Genomic DNA, 20772 nt, shown 5'->3' with positions numbered 1-20772 from the left:
ACACGTTTTCCAAACGTTTTTTTTCTTTGCGTGTAGTTTTTCTTCAAATTCAATTAAAAGCAAATGTTAGGCTTGTGTGTTTTTTTTAATTTAGTGTAAATAATTTGATGAACGTGTTAACAACGCAACTCTTAAAAGATTTCCGATCGAGTTTTCCCACAGTATTAAAAAACTATGTAAATAAAAATAAAACAAACTAAATAAAAACAATATTAAAAAACCTATGTAAATTAAAAAAACACATTAATTTAATTTAATTTCCTTTTCCGCTTGAGTACGTAAAAATTTCAACATATACGTGTGTTTTTTGTGAACTTCGAAAACTATGACAAATCGTACAACAATATCATCAGATATATTAAATCGCATGAAAATGTTTGAAAGTGAGTGTAAGTGGAAACTGTAGCAAACTTAATACAAATACATATTTCTTACAATTATATTAAGTCTATAAATAAAAAAAGAAAATCATTAATACAATACAAATATGCAAATAAATGCACAGAAAAAATAACAATAATATTCTTAAAATCTGTGTTGATTTTAAGAAAATATTCAATGGAAAATTATCATTTTAATTAATTTAATAATTAAAAATTTTAAAATATCTATCATAAAATTTAATCACATAAATAAATTAAATTAATAGACATTTCAATAGAATTCAATCATTTTTAAGCAACTCATAACTCATTTGTGATTGATATAATTTTAATTAAAAAAATATTTCTGCTGTTCGTTTTGCATTGTTATCTATGCTCTATGAATTAGAAGCCCTAAATGCTATACATATATACAAATAAATACACAGAAAAAATATTAATAATATGTTTTTTTTTCATAAAATATGTATTGCAGTTAATAAATATTCAGTGATAAATAAAGTTAAAAAAATATTAAATGAATAAATCAATTTAAAAAATTATTTTAATAATTTTTTAAACATGTTAAAAATCAATAAAAAAACTCATACAAATAAATTAATTAAATTAAAAAACCTTTTAATTCGTTCGATAATTTTTTAATGGATTCCCGTTAAAGGTGTTATCATTTTTGTGATTGAAACAATTTCAAATAAAAAATAAATGCATTAATTAATTTTGTGATTAATAATAATAGTGTGAGTTAAATGTATAATAAACTTCCCAGGAAAAAAGCTTGGAATTTAATATGGGCTTGTCATAGGTCGGAAGTCCACTATTTCCACAGTCGTTGCACTGAATTTGCATCACTTCTTAAGCTGTGATTCGAATTAAGTGTTTTAGATGTGAATTTCAAAAATTTATGATATTTTGCCAAATAAATAATATTTTATATTTTATAATATTTTATATATTTATGCACTCCAACGCTTGCCTGAAACATTTGACCTCAAATATTTCCGCAATTTTTCTAGAATGGATTAGCATTTTTTCCATTTTATTAATTCTTACTCTGTTTTAAACATATTTGAAACAAAAAAATAAATAAACTTATTTAGAAATATGAACTTATAAAAAATTGAATTAAAAGAACTTCCTGAGTAATTAAAATAAAGAAAATTTTTATTATTATTACTATTTCAATTCTTTACATGGGTAAGGTTTGCCCCAGCGCCACTTGGACATTATTGGGGCGAGTTGGCATAACAACCTAAGTTTTTATGTACAAAAAAAAAATTAAGCTATATGTATCTGTATATACAATCCAATTTGATATATATTTACATATTTACAAATTTACAAGTTTGTACAAAAATATGATAAAATTACTACGAAAGAAGCATTTCTAAATTTTGTAACAATAAGTTTTTATATTTTTTTGGAGAACACTTTTGGAAGTACTTTTAAAGTTGTGCTCTTAGAAGTACTTCTAAATTTTTTGCTGGAATGGGCTTGCCATAGGACCGTCCAACGTTTCAACAGCCGTTGAACTGAATTTGCATCACTTTTTAAGGTGCACTCCGAATTCTGTGTTTTGGATGTGAATTAAAAAAGTTTGTGATATTTTGCTAAATATATAGCTTTTAGATTTTTTTGATTTTTAATGCATTCTAACGCTTATCTGAAACATTTGACCTCGAATATTTTCAAAAATACGCCATTTTTATAGAATGGATTTAGCATTTTTTTTTTTCAACAAAATTTAAATTATTTGTCACCAAATTTTGTTAATTCTTACCCTGTTTTTAACCTATGTGAAGTAAAAAAAGTAAAAATTACATACTAAAGAAAATGAAAAAACGAGTTATTAAATATTTATTTAAAAGAACTTCTGCAGTTAAAATAAAGAACATATTGTTGTGCCTTTAGAAGAACTTAAAATTTTTGTTTGTTGGTTTGGTGATTTGAGGTATAGAAATAAAACTTTCCGAAATATTTCTACAGAAATAAAATTCTCCGAAAATTTTCTATAGAAATAAAATTTTCCGAAAATTTTCTATAGAAATAAAATTTTCCAAAAATTTTCTATAGAAATAAAATTTTCCAAAAATTTTCTATAGAAATAAAATTTTTCGAAAATTTTCTATAGAAATAAAATTTTCTTAAAAAATCAGAGAAATAAAATTTTTCGTATATTTTCTATATGCATAAAATTTCCGAAAATTTTCTATAGAAATAAAATTTTTCGAAAATTTTCTATAGAAATAAAATTTCCGAAAAATTTCTATTGAAATAAAATTTTCCAAAAATTTTCTATAGAAATAAAATTTTCCGAAAATTTTCTATCAAAATAAAATTTTCCTAAAATTTTCTATGGAAATAAATATTTCCGAAAATTTACTATAGAAATAAAATTTTCCGGAAATTTTCTATATGAATAAAATTTTCCGAAAATTTTCAATAGAAATATGATTTTTCGAAATATTTCTATAGAAAAAAAAATTATTCGAAAAGTTTCTATATGAATAAAATTTTCCGAAAATTTTCTATAGAAATACGATTTTTCAAAATATTTTTATAGAAATAAAATTATTCGAAAATTTTCTATATGAATACAATATTCCGAAAAATTTATCCATTTTCCGAAAATTTTCTATAGAAATAAAATTTTCCGAAAATTTTATATAGAAATATAATTTTCCGAAAATTTTCTATAGAAATAAAATTTTTTCGAAATTTTTCTATAGAAATACAGTTTTCCGAAAATTTTCTATCAAAATAAAATTTTCTATAGAAATAAATATTTCCGAAAATTTTCTATAGAAATGAAATTTTCCGGAAATTTTCTATATGAATAAAATAAATATTTTTATAGAAATAAAATTATTCGAAAATTTTCTATATGAATACAATTTTCCGAAAAATTTATACATTTTCCGAAAATTTTCTATAGAAATAAAAGTTTCCGAAAATTTTCTATAGAAATAAATATTTCCGAAAATTTTCCTATAGAAATAAATTTTTCCGAAAATTATGTATAGAAATATAATTTTCCGAAAAATTTCTATAGAAATAAAATTTTTCGAAATTTTTCTATAGAAATAAAATTTTCCGAAAATTTTCTATCAAAATAAAATTTTCTATAGAAATAAATATTTCCGAAAATTTTCTATAGAAAGAAAATTTTCCGAAAATTGTCTATAAGAATAAAATTTTCCGAAAATTTTCTATAGAAATACGATTTTTCGAAATATTTTTATAGAAATAAAATTATTCGAAAATTTTCTACATGAATAAAATTTTCCGAAAATTTTCTATAGAAATAAGATTTTTCGGAATATCTCTATAGAAATAAAATTATTCGAAAATTTTCTATATCAATAAAATTTTTCGAAAATTTTTTATAGAAATAAATATTTCCGAAAATTTGCTATAGAAATAAATATTTCCGAAAATTTTCTATAGAAATAAAATTTTCCGAAAATTTTCTATAGAAATAAAATTTTCCGGAAATTTTCTTAGAAATAAAATTTTTCGAAAATTTTCTAAGAAATAAAATTTTCTGAAAATTTTCTATAGAAATACGAATTTTCGAAATATTTCTATAGAAATGAAATTATTCGAAAATTTTCTATATGAATAAAATTTTCCGAAAATTTTCTATACGAATAAAATTTTCCGAAAATTTTCTATATGAATAAAATTTTCCGAAAATTTTATGTATGAATAAAATTTTCCGAAAATTTTCTATAGAAATACGATTTTTCGATATATTTCTATATAAATAAAATTATTCGAAAATTTTCTATATGAATACAATTTGCCAAAAATTTCTATAGAAAAAAATATTTCCGAAAATTTTCTATAGAAATAAAATTTTCGTAAAACTTTCTATATGAATAAAATTTTCTGAAAATTTTCTATAGAAATACGATTTTTCGAAATATTTTTATAGAAATAAAATTTTCCGAAAATTTTCTATAGAAATAAATATTTCCGAAAATTTTCCTAAACTTTTCTATAGAAGTAAAATTTTCTGAAAATTTTGTATAGAAATAAATATTTCCGAAAATTTTCTATAGAAATAAAATTTTCCGGAAATTTTCTATAGATATAAAATTTTCTGAAAATTTTCTATTGAAATACGAATTTTCGAAATATTTCTATAGAAATGAAATTATTCGAAAATTTTCTATATGAATAAAATTTTCCGAAAATGTTATATATGAATAAAATTTTCCGAAAATTTTATGTATGAATAAAATTTTCCGAAAATTTTCTATAGAAATACGATTTTTCGATATATTTCTACATAAATAAAATTATTCGAAAATTTTCTATATGAATACAATTTGCCAAAAATTTCTATAGAAAAAAATATTTCCGAAAATTTTCTATAGAAATAAAATTTTCGTAAAACTTTCTATATGAATAAAATTTTCTGAAAATTTTCTATAGAAATACGATTTTTCGAAATATTTTTATAGAAATAAAATTTTCCGAAAATTTTCTATAGAAATAAATATTTCCGAAAATTTTCCTAAACTTTTCTATAGAAGTAAAATTTTCTGAAAATTTTGTATAGAAATAAATATTTCCGAAAATTTTCTATAGAAATAAAATTTTCCGGAAATTTTCTATAGATATAAAATTTTCTGAAAATTTTCTATAGAAATACGAATTTTCGAAATATTTCTATAGAAATGAAATTATTCGAAAATTTTCTATATGAATAAAATTTTCCGAAAATGTTATATATGAATAAAATTTTCCGAAAATTTTATGTATGAATAAAATTTTCCGAAAATTTTCTATAGAAATACGATTTTTCGATATATTTCTATATAAATAAAATTATTCGAAAATTTTCTATATGAATACAATTTTCCGAAAAATTTCTATAGAAATAAATATTTCCGAAAATTTTCTATAGAAATAAAATTTTCCTAAAATTTTCTATATGAATAAAATTTTGTATAGAAATAAATATTTCCGAAAATTTTCTATAGAAATAAATAAAGTTTTCGCAAAAAATTGATGCACTCATTAATGTTAACAGATACACATTTAATAAAACATATATTGATTTTAATTTCCTATAAAAGTTCATAAAGTGTTTTTTCCATCCTCTCTTTTTCTATCTACTTAGACATCCATGCAAACATTTATCCATTTTATGTCAATGTCATAGAAAAACTTGTAACCTCAAAGTGATTCATTTAAAGGTCAAATGCCATCTGATTTGCCAATGTGTCTGTCTGTCTGTTTGTACTCTTTGCAGAGGATTCCATTTTATTTCCTCTTTCAAGGTCATCTTTATTGAAGAGCCTCTGAGTAATTTATGAGATAAAATCTCTTCAACATTTGTGCAAGAAAACAAAAAAAATACCAAGGAAAAGTATAGAAAAAAAAAAACAAATAAAAAAGCAAGGATGCATTACAAAAGCAATAGCAAAAAATAAATGGTAGACAATTTTTAATGTAAAGACCTTTAGAAAATCTTTAAAAAAATGCAAAATTTTTCTAATGCAGGAAATAAAATATGAAATAAAGAAATTGTTAAAAAATATGGTATTGAAATAGAAAATGAAGCCGGCGCATACAATTTTTGGCCTAGTCGACAAAGCCACCGATTAGGTCGGCATTTCTAGTTTGAAATATAGACAATAATAATCGGAAGAACTCTTCAAATTCTTGCAATATTTTTGCCCAAAAAATTTTATCGTTTACCCAAACTATTCCAATATAAAGGCTGCAACAAAAAATATTTTAAAATAAATTCGTATGTACTGTTCATTATGGCGCTTACTGTACATTGTCTATCGTATATACAAATTTCCCCTTTTTTTGATTAAATTGCATATACGATTTTACTTGTGTTTGCCTCGTTTTCATTAGGCAAATTAAAGACGAATAAATTCTATTCTACGAGCCAACCACAATTTATTTAGCTTAAATGTTTTAATTAAAGGATTTATTGTAAAAGTGAAGATTAACTTGTTATTTGTGTCCCCGCTCACATTAATTGGCATCTGCATAGAAGACCTCTTGATTGCAGTTATTTGCGTTTTGCATTGCCATCATCATCATCAGGAATCCTTAGTAATGTCCCTCAGTTTACTGTGATGACCTCAATTCGTTGTGTTTTCGGTTGCCTTAAGCCAATTGTACGCAATCGTTCGTCATGTTGTGATGCTCCCATCTTTTGAATAGTAAGCAAAAATTTTGTCATTACAAACCATCAGGCTTACAAAAATCCAGTTGTAAATAATTTGTATAAAAAAAACAACAACAAAACCAACAACTGTAGAGACGTCTTCAAGTCTATGCTATTTAGTTTTTTTTTAACGTTTTTCGCTTTTCTTCCGCTTTTATGTTGTTTTTTTTTCTTTATCAGTTAAAGACTTTAGAAAAATACCCAGCTATTAAAGACTAAGCATAACATCATAAGATATGGTAAAAAGTAGGGATGCCAATGTCGACATTCAGAAATCCCAATATTTTGCATATTGATTTATGATTTAATTTAAATAAAATTTTCCGAAAATTTCCCATAGAAAGAAATTTTTTCCGAAGGTTTTTTATTGAGTTAAAATTTTTAAATAATTTTCTATAGAAATAAAATTTTTCGAAAATTTTCTATAGAAATAAAATTTTCCAAAAATTTCTATAGAAATACCAATTTCCGAAAATTTTCTATAGAAATAAATTTTTTTAGAAATAAAATTTTCCAAAAAATTTCTATATTTTCCAAAAAAAATTCAATAGAAATAAATTTTTTCCGAAAATTTTCTGTAGAAATAAAATTTTCTATAGAAACACAATTTTCCGAAAATTTTCAATAGAAATAAATTTTTTGGAAAATTTTTTTAGAAATAAAATTTTCCGAAAATTTTCTATAGAAATAAAATTTTCTATAAAAATAGAATTTTCATAAAAATTTTATTTTTATAGAAGAAATACAAATTTCCGAAAATTTTCTACAGAAATAATTTTTTTAGAAATAAAATTTTCCAAAAAATTTCTATAATTTTCCAAAAAAAAATTCTATAGAAATAAATTTTTTCCGAAAATTTTCTATAGAAATAAAATTTTCCAAAAAAATTCTATAGAAATAAATTTTTTCCGAAAATTTTCTATAGAAATATAATTTTCCGAAAATTTTCTATAGATATAAAATTTTCCAAAAAATTTCTATAGAAACACAATTTTCCGAAAATTTTCTATAGAAATAAATTTTTCCGAATTTTTTTTTTGTAGGAATAAAATTTTCTATAGAAATAAAATTTTCCGAAAATTTTCTACAGAATTAATTTTTTTAGAAATAAAATTTTTATAATTTTCCAAAAAAAATTCTTTAGAAATCAATTTTTTCCAAAAATTTTCTATAGAAATAAGTTTTTCCGAAAATTTTCTATAGAAATAAAATTTTCCGAAAATTTTCTATAGAAATAAAATTTTCCGAAAATTTTCTATAGAAATAAAATTTTCCGAAAATTTTCTATAGAAATAAAATTTTCCGAAAATTTTCTATAGAAATAAAATTTTCCACAAAATTTCTATAGAAACACAATTTTCCGAAAATTTTCTATAGAAATAAATTTTTCCGAATTTTTTTTTTAGGAATAAAATTTTCTATAGAAATAAAATTTTCCGAAAATTTTCTACAGCATTAATTTTTTTTTAGAAATAAAATTTTTCAAAAAATTTTTATAATTTTCCAAAAAAAAAATTCTATAGAAATCAATTTTTTCCGAAAATTTTCTATAGAAATAAAATTTTCCAAAAATTTTCTATAGAAACACAATTTTCCGAAAATTTTCTATAGAAATAAATTTTTCCGATTTTTTTTTTAGAAATAAAATTTTCTATAGAAATAAAATTTTCCGAAAATTTTCTATAGAAATAAGTTTTTCCGAAAATTTTCTATAGAAATAAATTTTTCCGAAAATTTCCTTAGAAATAATAGTTTCTATAAAAATAAAATTTTCCCAAAATTTCCTATAGAAATAAAAATTTCCAACCAACAGAGGAAAAGAATATTTGTCAAATTTATTCGGGCAAAGCCCTATAGACTGCAAGATGGTTGGATGGACACACGTTTCGGAATTACCACATTCCTCATCAGCATCCTCTACTTGCAGCAAAACTATCAACCAATTATCAGAATAAATTCGGGTAGTTCACTAAACCCAAACTGGCGAAGGAAAAGAGAAATGTTTGTCTAAAGATTTATTTCGGCAAAAGCCGACTATCTTTTCGGAAGGTTCAAGTGTGGTTCACTTTGGGTTAAGTGAACTACCCGAATTTATTCTGATAATTGGTTGATAGTTTTGCTGCAAGTAGAGGATGCTGATGAGGAATGTGGTAACTCCGAAACGTGCGTTCATCCAACCATCTTGCAGTCTATAGGGCTTTGCCCAAATAAATTTGAAAAACATTATTTTCCTCTGTCGGTTAAGCTACTCTTGTATTTTAGTCAACGCAATGGGTTTTAAGCTGAGATCAAAATAACAAATATGATTGAAGTACAAACGAACAATAAAAAAAAATTAATTTTCCGAAAATTTTCTATATAAAAACTTTTTCCGAAAATTTTGTATAGAAATAAAATGTTTCGACAATTTTCTTAGAAATAAAATTTTCCGAAAATTTTCTATAGAAATAAAATTTTCCAAAAATTTTCTATAGAAATAAATTTTTCCAAAAATTTTCTATAGAAATAAAATTTTCTATATAAATAACATTTTCCGAAAGTTTTTTTATAGACATAAAATGTTTCGACAATTTTCTTAGAAATAAAATTTTCCGAAAATTTTCTATAGAAATAAAATTTTACCAAAATTTTTCTACAATTTTTTTATAGAAATAAAATTGTCCGATAATTTTCTTTTCGAAAAATTTTCTATAAAAATAAAATTTCCGAAAATATTCTATAGAATTAAAATTTTTAAATTTTCCCCGAATTTATTCTGATAATTGGTTGATAGTTTTGCTGCAAGTAGAGGATGCTGATAAGGAATGTGGTAACTCCGAAACGTGCGTCCATCCAACCATCTTGCAGTCTATAGGGCTTTGCCCAAATAAATTTGACAAACATTATTTTCCTCTGTTGGTTAAGCTACTCTTGTATTTTAGTCAACGCAATGGTTTTTAAGCTGAGATCAAAACAACAAATATGATTGAAGTACAAACGAACACTAAAAAACAAAAAATTAAATTTTCCGAAAATTTTCTATAGAAATAAAATGTTTCGACAATTTTCTTAGAAATAAAATTTTGCGAAAATTTTCTATAGAAATAAAATTTTCCAAAAATTTTCTATAGAAATAAAATTTTCTGAAAATTTTCTATAGAATTAAATTTTTCCAAAAATTTTCTATAGAAATAAAATTTTCCGAAAATTTTTTATAGAAATAACATTTTCCGAAAATTTTCTATATGAATAAAATTTTACCAAAATTTTTCTAAAATTTTTTATAGAAATAAAATTGTCTGATAATTTTCTTTTCAAAAAATTTTCTATAAAAATAAAATTTCCGAAAATATTCTATAGAATTAAAATTTTCAAAAAAAAAATTGGAAATACTTTTTTTTTATAGCCGAGTCCGAACGACGTTCCACATTACAGTGAAACCATTTAGAGAAGCTTTGAAACCCTCAAAAATGTCACCAGCATTACTGAGGTGGGATAATCCACCGCTGAAAAACTTTTTGGTGTTCGATCGAAGTAGGAATCGAACCCACAACCTTGTGTATGCAAGTCGGACATGCTAACCATTGCACCACGGTGGCTCCCACGGTGCCATAGATATTTATGATTTGATTTAAATGGAATTTATATATATATATATATATATATATATATATATATATATATATATATATATATATATATATATATATATATATATATATATATATATATATATATATATATATATATATATATAGTTATAATAATTTTATTAAAATTAATTTAATGTAATTTTCAGTCATTTAATGTTTGTTTTTTGTTTTCGTTTAAGTTGCTAAAATTAAGTAGCTAAAATTTAAAGATGCATTCCAGTCCTATAGGGTTCCGCTAGATGGCGTTAAAGAGATGATATTTCGGGCTTAGGTGAAGTCTTAAAAAGTGGCTGAAAATTTGAATCGCCTTTATGGTATTGTAAATTTAAACTAGTTGGAATTGAATTTTATTTCAATTCAATTTCAAATTTTTAAACTGCCACAATTATTCCTGTTTCTGTTGTCATCCCTATGCGAAAGACATGGATTGTTGCAAACGACTATACACAACATGTCTTGAAACAAAAAAAAATATTTTTAGGTTAATATGACAATTTAGCAGAAAAACAGAAACAAGTTAAATGTGAAGTTTATTTACAAATGTTTTGAATTAACAAAATTCATGAGGCATATGAGTGAGAAAAAAAAGAAAATAATTTCTACTACTAAATGATGCATCTAGTTCTCATCGTTAAAGACTATCCAGAGAAAAAGAAAAATCAATAAATAAAAAAAAATTTGTTTTAAAAATATTTTTTTTTTATATTTTGTTTTAATAAAAAAATTCCAAAATTTTCCACAGTAGGGATATAAAAGTCGAAAATTGGTTTTTCGTCCTACCGATTGTTGGCAAAAAAAGTCCAGTAGTCAAAATCGACTTTTTAGTAAAAGAGCAGCATATCATTTAATCTACTTTTGATTTTTCTGAAATTCGACTAATGGATTTTATATTATGGCTACAATATAAGAACATTAAAAATGTCGAAAATACGAATTTTAATTGAAAGAGAAATGTGAGTTAGCTTTTGTATGCTGAAAATTTATTAAATTATTTTCAAATATGATCCTCTTCCAAAGTCGACTTTTCAACAATTGTAAAAGACGAAAGTAAATTTTTTAAATTTAAAAAAAAAATTGAAAAATTAATTTTTCCTATTTTCAAAAAAAAATCGAAAAGTCATTTCTTTGTTTTGAGTAATTTATCTGGAATAGGCCTTAACCTAGTGTTAAACGAAAAAAATTAATTCTATCATTTGGTTCGTATTTTTGTTTTGTCTTCCAAAGAAAGTGGAAGCTACCATTTTTCGATGTCGCTATTTGTAAAGTTGTATTGCTATTGTTGTAGTAGTTTTTTTTCTTTCTTAATTTCTTAGTAACTTTTTATCCAATAAAGAAGAAACCACTAGCTGAAAAAAAAAATAAAAACTAACCATAGAAACCATAAACGACACTCTTAAATGACCATACCATGAAAGCATGACCCGCTTGATAGGCTACTTTAGTCCCATCATATGAAAATTGACATAATAACCTCTCTTGTAACACAATAAACATTCTCTAAGTTAGTGAAGAAAGCAAAAAAAAACAGAAGACTCGCAAACAACGGCATGAATGACAAAAAACCACAGACGGAGACCATCGCCTGAAAACACACACTCTTACACAAAACAATGAACAAATGTAGGCTTTAAGTTTTCCCTTTTTCTTTTATTGTAGATGATGGGCATTATATGGGGAACTCCATCATGAAGTTGCTGTTATGTTTTGAATTGAAAGTAAGTAAGGGCAATTGATATTTGGGGTCTGCATAGTGGGAGATAAACGTTGAATAAAAATAAAACTCTTTTGTCACTTTCTAAATTCGTTGATGTGATATATCATTGTATACAACAAGAGAGCTATAATTCTATCAGGTTTTAGTACATGTAAATTGATTGATTTGTGAGACAAATTCAGAGAGAGAGAGAGAGATCATAAACTCAATAGATTGTAATGTGTATGCCCTGTAGGCATATGTTAATTTTATTTGAGACATCGATAGATTTCTTGATCTTTGGTGCAACAACAATAGTATTTAACTGTTATAACAATACATTTTCGCTCTCTTTTTTTCTTTCCTTCTCTGTAGAACTAACACAACAATGACATGGCATAACTTCTATAATGTAAATGCTATTAACACAAGCTTATAAGATGCAATATAACTCCTGTTGTCACACGGAATTTTATTCAACATAAAACGAGTTACCAGAGAGAGAGAGAGAGAAAGAGAGATAACAGATATGGTACATAATTGAATTCGAATTCTGTACAAAGATTACACCCAGCAAAAATAATTGGAAGTTCTTCCAAAGGCACAACTTTAAAAGCACTTCCAGAAGATGCACTCCCAATGATGTTCTTTATTTTAACTACCCAGGAAGTTCTTTTAAATCAATTTTTATAACTTGGTTTTTTCATACTTTTAATGGGTAATTTTAACTTTTTTTGTTTCAAATAGGTTAAAAACGGAGTAAGAATTTATAAAATGGTACAAATCATTTAAATTTTGTCGACAAAAATGCTAAATCCAATCTGAAAAAGTTGCGAATTTTTGAAAATAGTTGATGCCAAACGTTCCACACAAGCGTAAGAATGCATTAAAACTCATAAAAAATTTTTAAAAATTAATAATTTTTCAAAATATCACAAAATTTCTTAATTCACATCCAAAACATTGAATTCGGATCACACCTAAAGAAGTGATGCAAATTCAGTGCAACGGCTGTTGAAATGGAGGACTTCCGTCGCTTCTGCGTCAATTTTGCACCACTTCCGGATCCAAAAAGAACATTTTCATTACTTTTTTGGCGATGCTTTTTTTGCTGGGCAGTGTATCAAATTTGATTAATTAAATGCCAGACAGACAGACGAACGGACGTCAATACCTACTTAAGGTCCGCAAATTCTCTATATAAAGGGTGATTTGTTAAGAGCTTGATAACTTTTTTTAAAAAAAAAACGCATAAAATTTGCAAAATCTCATCGGTTCTTTATTTGAAACGTTAGATTGGTCCATGACATTTACTTTTTGAAGATAATTTCATTTAAATGTTGACCGCGGCTGCGTCTTAGGTGGTCCATTCGGAAAGTCCAATTTTGGGCAACTTTTTCGAGCATTTCGGCCGGAATAGCCCGAATTTCTTCGGAAATGTTGTCTTCCAAAGCTGGAATAGTTGCTGGCTTATTTCTGTAGACTTTAGACTTGACGTAGCCCCACAAAAAATAGTCTAAAGGCGTCAAATCGCATGATCTTGGTGGCCAACTTACCGGTCCATTTCTTGAGATGAATTGTTCTCCGAAGTTTTCCCTCAAAATGGCCATAGAATCGCGAGCTGTGTGGCATGTAGCGCCATCTTGTTGAAACCACATGTCAACCAAGTTCAGTTCTTCCATTTTTGGCAACAAAAAGTTTGTTAGCATCGAACGATAGCGATCGCCATTCACCGTAACGTTGCGTCCAACAGCATCTTTGAAAAAATACGGTCCAATGATTCCACCAGCGTACAAACCACACCAAACAGTGCATTTTTCGGGATGCATGGGCAGTTCTTGAACGGCTTCTGGTTGCTCTTCACTCCAAATGCGGCAATTTTGCTTATTTACGTAGCCATTCAACCAGAAATGAGCCTCATCGCTGAACAAAATTTGTCGATAAAAAAGCGGATTTTCTGCCAACTTTTCTAGGGCCCATTCACTGAAAATTCGACGTTGTGGCAGATCGTAAGTCTATTCATGATGAAATGTCAAAGCATACTGAGCATCTTTCTCTTTGACACCATGTCTGAAATCCCACGTGATCTGTCAAATACTAATGCATGAAAATCCTAACCTCAAAAGAATCACCCTTTATATTATTTCCTATCTGTTTCGCTCTCTCCTCGTTATCCTATTAAATAATCTCAGTTAATGTCAGTGAGAAAAAAAATTAATTAATAGCAAATTTTTTACTTACCAAAATGATACAAAAATTGTTATATTTTATTTATTTCGTCACCCACTGTTAAGGTCACAATCTATTTGAATGTTTGTACATGATGATGATTTTAATGTTTTGTTTTGAATGACGGAAGAGATGAATGGTTGGATGGATGGCTCTTTGACTGTTGTATTCCATAAAATTGTAGACCTTTCTTTAAATTATTTAAACTAACCTTAATTTGTTGGCTTAATTGAATTTATGATTGGTGATGTGCATGAGCTCAAGTTTTTCAAAGTTGCTGTCGAAAGGGGGGAAAAAGATGAAAGTTTTCAACTAACTGCTGGTAGAATTATTGACAGTTCACTTCATACAATACGATTTTTTTTTTGGAAAAAGTTATGCAGGTCGAAATCATCAAAGAAAATAGCAAATAATAAAACAATAAACTACCAAAAAAAATATTTAGGGGAACATTTGTCCCATCATGACCATGTGCAAATTTGCATTTAGGCAAACAGATCTTCACACACATAAAATTATTTTAGATTTTCAATTTAAGCCAAGTCGGATAAAATTATGCTTTCTATGTGCTCAAGAAATCGGTAGATCGGGTTATATGGACCGATACACACCATATTCGGCACACATCTTGGTGTACTTCCATTTCCGACATCACATGGGAGATTGGTCTATATAGGGACTCTACTAAAATATGGACTGATATAAACCAAATTTAACATAGACCTTTATGGACTTTACATACCACTAGATTTCCAATTTTCTGGTAAATCTCAGGTCAGGTTAAGTCAAAGAACGACTTAACTATTCAGGGAGCTTGAACACCTTTATATTTCCAAATTCAATAGCAGATTCCATGTTCAATGATAACTTACACTTACAGTCAATTCCTACTGTACTGTTAAAATAAATGTTAAACTAATAAGAAAAATGTTAAAGCTCTCTAGTATCTCTAGTATCATCATAAACCCATTGTTTGTCTGCACTCCGCAATGGCGCCTCTTCTTCTGTAAAATAATAATTATCAATTTGTCTTCAATTGTTAGTGTCCTTCCTTAAAAAATATTAACTCTTATTAAATGCAAATTGGTTGATTTGTATGTCAGTCCTCTTTCTCCCAACAGAAATTGAGTGAATCGCATGCGCCCATGAGTATAATGTAATCTCATCTTAGACAAATAACATCAATGTTAATTTCAATTGAGACTTCTACATTGTTCTTGGTATGGTATCAATGTGATGATGATAAGACCAGACTTTGAAAAATATGCAAATTTCTTTACTTTTTTTCAGAAAATCTTTCCATAATACCAAAACTAATTCAGTAATGTATATATATGATACCTTATAGCGGGTACACCCACTAATTTAGCTCCTTCTTACATGCTTGAAAATATCTACGCCTTAATTTCCTCTCTCTCCCTCTCAATTTCGTATCAATTTTATTATTTTCTACTGTAATTATTAACAAAGTGTTTTAATTATTATAACCCGCATATAATAAAAATCAGTAGCCTCTTTCCATATAAAGATCACCAGTCAATTGTATTCAATTCCCTTTAAATTACATATCAACACTATAAATATAATGAATTGAAAACAACGACAAAAAAAATTATAGCTCATTTTCTCATTTTCATTTGTCTCCACCAAAAAGAAAATTATCATAATCCCAAGTCAATGAAATGAAATGGAAACAGAAGAAAAAGACCCGCAGTTTATAACATTCAGACTTACATCAGCGATTTAATCTTAATTGCCTAAAGTGCTTTATCATGATTAACCATGTTATTGCCATGACTATGACAATGATTGTTACAATTGTGCTCTCTGTTCCTCTCGCTCTCTCTCTTAGTGTCATTACACCAAGTATTATAATAATAATTGTCTTTACAATTTATGTTAAGATTTTCATGTTTAATTTTCGATAAGCATCAACTGTTAATTACAGAAGTTTGTGAAGACTTTAGAGCGTCTGTCGGTTATTTCACCATTACTGATTGTGTGGTAGGGGAAGGGGCTTAATGATAACTTTTGGATCACTAATCATCACTAATTATACATAAATTGGAAATATAAACCCTCATTATTTTATTCCTAATTAAACGGAAAAAGAAATATATATTTTTTTTTAATTATTGAATATTGTACATTTAAATTTTTTTTAAGATAACAAGTCTTCTTAAAATTAAAATTGGATCAATCCTCATTGGTTAAAAAAAAAAATATATTTATAAATTTTTAAATATAATTAAGTAACAGAACATCAATACTAGTCTTCAGAATATGCGTCACAGCAGACACCAAATCATTATATGATTGTACAATTTTTTTAAGGATTATATTTCTTACAAAAATGAAATGAGATTTCTTCTTTTCATCTTATTTATTTATTCGGAAACCAAACCAGCAATGAATTATAGAACGTCACTGTGTACAAAGCTAATTTCTGATTTCGTAACATTTAAGTAATAAAGAAGAAATTTATCATAAGAGATGTATATATTACTAACATAGAGAGAGAGAGAGAGAAAGAGAGTCATGTTAGCTGATACAAATTTTTAAAACACAGCGAGCACTTATTTCAGAAGGAGGAATATATTGTAGCTTGAAATTAAAATGTGGCCTCTCTTTTAATGGCTGAAATTATCATTGAGTTTGTGAGATAGAGATAGCCAATTGAGAATCGAAGGCAATGATAATAACAGTTAAGAATAGATGTCTTAAATTGTGTTAACAGAAGTGCCCATGAAATGAAGACCATAGGCGTTTGAAGTAAAATTAACAGTACACTAGGAAACAGATATATACATATCGCATATACACTCAAAAAAAAAAAAAACAAGTATATACGGTCGTAAGTTCGGCCAGGCCGAATCTTATGTACTCTCCACCATGGATTGTGTAGAAACTTCTACTAAAGAATGTCATCCACAATTAAATTACTTGGGTTGCGGCCTATGGCAAGGCATCTTAAAACTTTTTAACATCATCTCTAAATTCTAAGTTAGTCCATGCGGCATATATAGTAGACAAAAGAAAGGTCGATTAAATACGTATATATTCAGTTCTTGACCGGTATATATATGGGGAAGAAATAATTACGAACCGATATGAACTTTTGTGCGGTAATTATAGAGCCAGAATTTAAATATGGGGGTCGCTTTATATGGGGACTATATACAATTATAAACACGAGTCTACAAAAAATGGCAGATTTTTTACTGTTTGGTAGAATTCTTGATGTTTTTTACTGTTTGGTAGAATTCTTGAGATTTTGCAAAATATTCCTCTCCAACTATGAAATTTTCTATAGCAATAACATTTTGACAAAAGTTTCTACAGAAATAATTTTGAAAACATGTTCTACAGAAATAAATTTTTGACAAAATTTTCTATAGAAATATAAAATTTTTGGGGGCTAATAATAATATAGATCGATAATATAGATCGATACGGACCAATTTTGGCATGGTTGTTATCAGCCACACACTAGCGAAATGTACCAAATTTCAACCGGATCGGATGAATTTTGCTCCTCCAAGAGGCTCAGGAGGTCAAGTCTGAGGATCGGTTTATATAAGGGCTATATACTGACCGATATGGACCACTTCTGGCATGGTTGTTAGAGACCATATACTAACACCATGTTTCAAATTTCAGTCGGATTGGATGAAATTTGCTTCTCTTAGAGGCTCCGCAAGCCAAATCTGGGGTTCGGTTTATATGGGGGCTATATATATTTGTGGACCGATGTGGGCCAATTGTTGCATGGTTGTTAGAGATCATATACCAACATCATGTACCAAATTTCAGCCGGATCGGAAGAAATTTGCTTCTCTTTGAGGCTCCGCAAGCCAAATCTGGGAATCGGTTTATATGGGGGCTATATATAATTATGGACCGATATGGACCACTTCTGGCATGGTTGTTAGAGACCATATACTAACACCATGTTTCAAATTTCAGCCGGATCGGATGAAATTTGCTTCTCTTTGAGGCTCCGCAAGCCAAATCTGGGAATCGGTTTATATGGGGGCTATATATAATTGTGGACCGACGTGGGCCAATTGTTGCATGGTTGTTAGAGATCATATACCAACACCATGTTTCAAATTTCAGCCGGATTGGATGAAATTTGTTTCTTTTAGAGGCTCCGCAAGCCAAATCTGGGGATCGGTTTATATGGGGGCTATATATAATTGTGGACCGATGTGGACCAATTGTTGCATGGTTGTTAGAGATCAAATACCAACATCATGTACCAAATTTCAGCCGGATCGGATGAAATTTGCTTCTCTTTGAGGCTTCGCAAGCCAAATCTGGGAATCGGTTTATATGGGGGCTATATATAATTGTGGACCGACGTGGGCCAATTGTTGCATGGTTGTTAGAGATCATATACCAACACCATGTTTCAAATTTCAGCCGGATTGGATGAAATTTGTTTCTCTTAGAGGCTCCGCAAGCCAAATCTGGGGATCGGTTTATATGGGGGCTATATATAATTGTGGACCGATGTGGACCAATTGTTGCATGGTTGTTAGAGATCAAATACCAACATCATGTACCAAATTTCAGCCGGATCGGATGAAATTTGCTTCTCTTTGAGGCTTCGCAAGCCGAATCTGGGAATCGGTTTATATGGGGGCTATATATAATTGTGAACCGATGTGGGCCAATTGTTGCATGGTTGTTAGAGATCATATACCAACATCATGTACCAAATTTCAGCACGATCGAATGAAATTTGCTTCTCTTTGAGGCTCCGCAAGCCAAATCTGGGGATCGGTTTATATGGGGGCTATATATAATTATGGACCGATGTGGACCAATTTTTGCATGGTTGTTAAAGACCATATACCAACACCATGTACCAGATTTCAGCCGGATCGGGTGAAATATGCTTCTCTTAGAAGCTCCGCAAGCCAAATCAGCCGGATCGGATGAAATATGCTTCTCTTAGAAGCTCCGCAAGCCAAATCTGGGGATCGGTTTATATGGGGCTATATATAATTATGGACCGATGTGGACCAATTTTTGCATGGTTGTTAGAGACCATATACTAACATGTAACATGTACCAAATTTCACCCAGATCGGATGAAATTTGCTTCTCTTTGAGGCTCCGCAAGCCAAATATGGGGATCGGTTTATATTGGGGCTATACGTAAAAGTGAAACGATATGGCCCATTTGCAATACCATCCGACCAACATCAATAACAACTACTTGTGCCAAGTTTCAAGTCGATAGCTTGTTTCGTTCGGAAGTTAGCGTGATTTCAACAGACGGACGTACATGCTTAGATCGACTCAGAATTTCACCACGACCAAGAATATATATACATTATGGGGTCTTAGAGCAATATTTCGATGTGTTACAAACGGAATGACAAAGATACATCCCATCCTATGGTGGAGGGTATACAAAAGATTACTTGGATCCAAAGATTTCCTTAAGGATTTTGGTATTGATTCCAAGCCAAAGAAGAGGCTTCTTTAAAATATAGACATTATATCAACCTAGGGGGCGACCCTGTGCATTGATGCCAAATACACCTGTTAACACGTCTCCTACTGGGTGTAGCCAACATATGCACTAACTATAATACCCTGTTCCACAGTGTGGCGCGATTATAAAAAAGAAAACTATGAAAAAATATAGCGCTCTTTATTTGTTGTATTGCATATTAGCCACCTTGTGACGTAAAACTATATTTTTGGAGTTTTTTCGGATTCTCTTTTCAATTACAAAAGCTAGTTTTTTAAGGGTTTTTTGATAAGTTGTTTTTATTTTAAAAAATTAAAAAAAAAAAAAAAAATCTCACCATTTAACTTGTCTTCATATTACTGTTGTGTGTTTTCAGCCTTATCAAGAGAGAGTATTTATTCAGATTTTGAGTAGTTTTAAATTTTAAGAAATTACATTTAATAGAATCGTAGCTAACATACATCTCTCAATGTGAAAGTTGGGAAATTGGGATGCCACAAGATATCATTGTGTTTGTGAGATAATGGGGACAGTGATAATAACATTTCTGATAGATCTCTTAACGTATGTTAACATTACAAATAACATAAATTCGCAATGATAGCAATGAGAATAGAAGACTTATGAAATAATATAAGTACATACACAACAGTTACAGTAAACAGCTTAACATGATATTAAAAAACATGATAATGATGTTAAAACAACAGACATTAATTAGCACTGCTACAATTTGATTTGATTTAATTGAATATCATTAATTTAAATGTCATTTAATCTAATCTAGGAGAATTTCTGCTATTAGTTTCATAGTGGAGGCTACTCAAGCCAAAAATCCATAATGATACCATTGATATCAATGGTAGCACTACAATTTATTGCTCATCCCACTATTATTTTTGATTTTAAAAAGATTTTGTTAAATAGTCACTAAACGTTATTCACTCAATGTTATGGTCTTCACCTTTTGTTCAAAATATATTCCCTTGTCTATTATTTGAATAATGGCTTTTTATTTTTTCTTTCAATCAAAATGCAAATATAACTCCTTTCCAAATAAATTTTGTCTAATCATTTAAATTTGATGACATTTGTTTTTATCTATTTGTTGATTATAAAGACTGGTATCCATTAAAGAGATAAAACTTCCA

General features: G+C 27.7%; 1 protein-coding gene across 2 annotated transcripts in view; it reads left to right on the top strand.

Moving 5' to 3' along the window:
- The first annotated feature begins 55 nt into the window (after nt 1-55).
- LOC142226951 (protein FAM107B) overlaps nt 56-20772 on the top strand; it is a 31867-nt gene continuing 11150 nt past the window's right edge. Inside the window, exon 1 of one of the 2 annotated variants that reach the window (XM_075297214.1) lies at nt 56-389. In XM_075297214.1, coding sequence (XP_075153329.1) covers nt 326-389 — 64 coding nt within the window. In that variant the 5' untranslated portion in view covers nt 56-325. The remainder of the gene's footprint in view (nt 390-20772) is intronic. The other variant, XM_075297215.1, reaches the window with a different exon arrangement.

This window comes from Haematobia irritans, chromosome 2 (genome assembly GCF_050003625.1).
Source record: "Haematobia irritans isolate KBUSLIRL chromosome 2, ASM5000362v1, whole genome shotgun sequence".
NCBI lineage: Eukaryota > Metazoa > Arthropoda > Insecta > Diptera > Muscidae > Haematobia > Haematobia irritans.
This window is presented reverse-complemented; position numbering and strand designations above follow the sequence as displayed.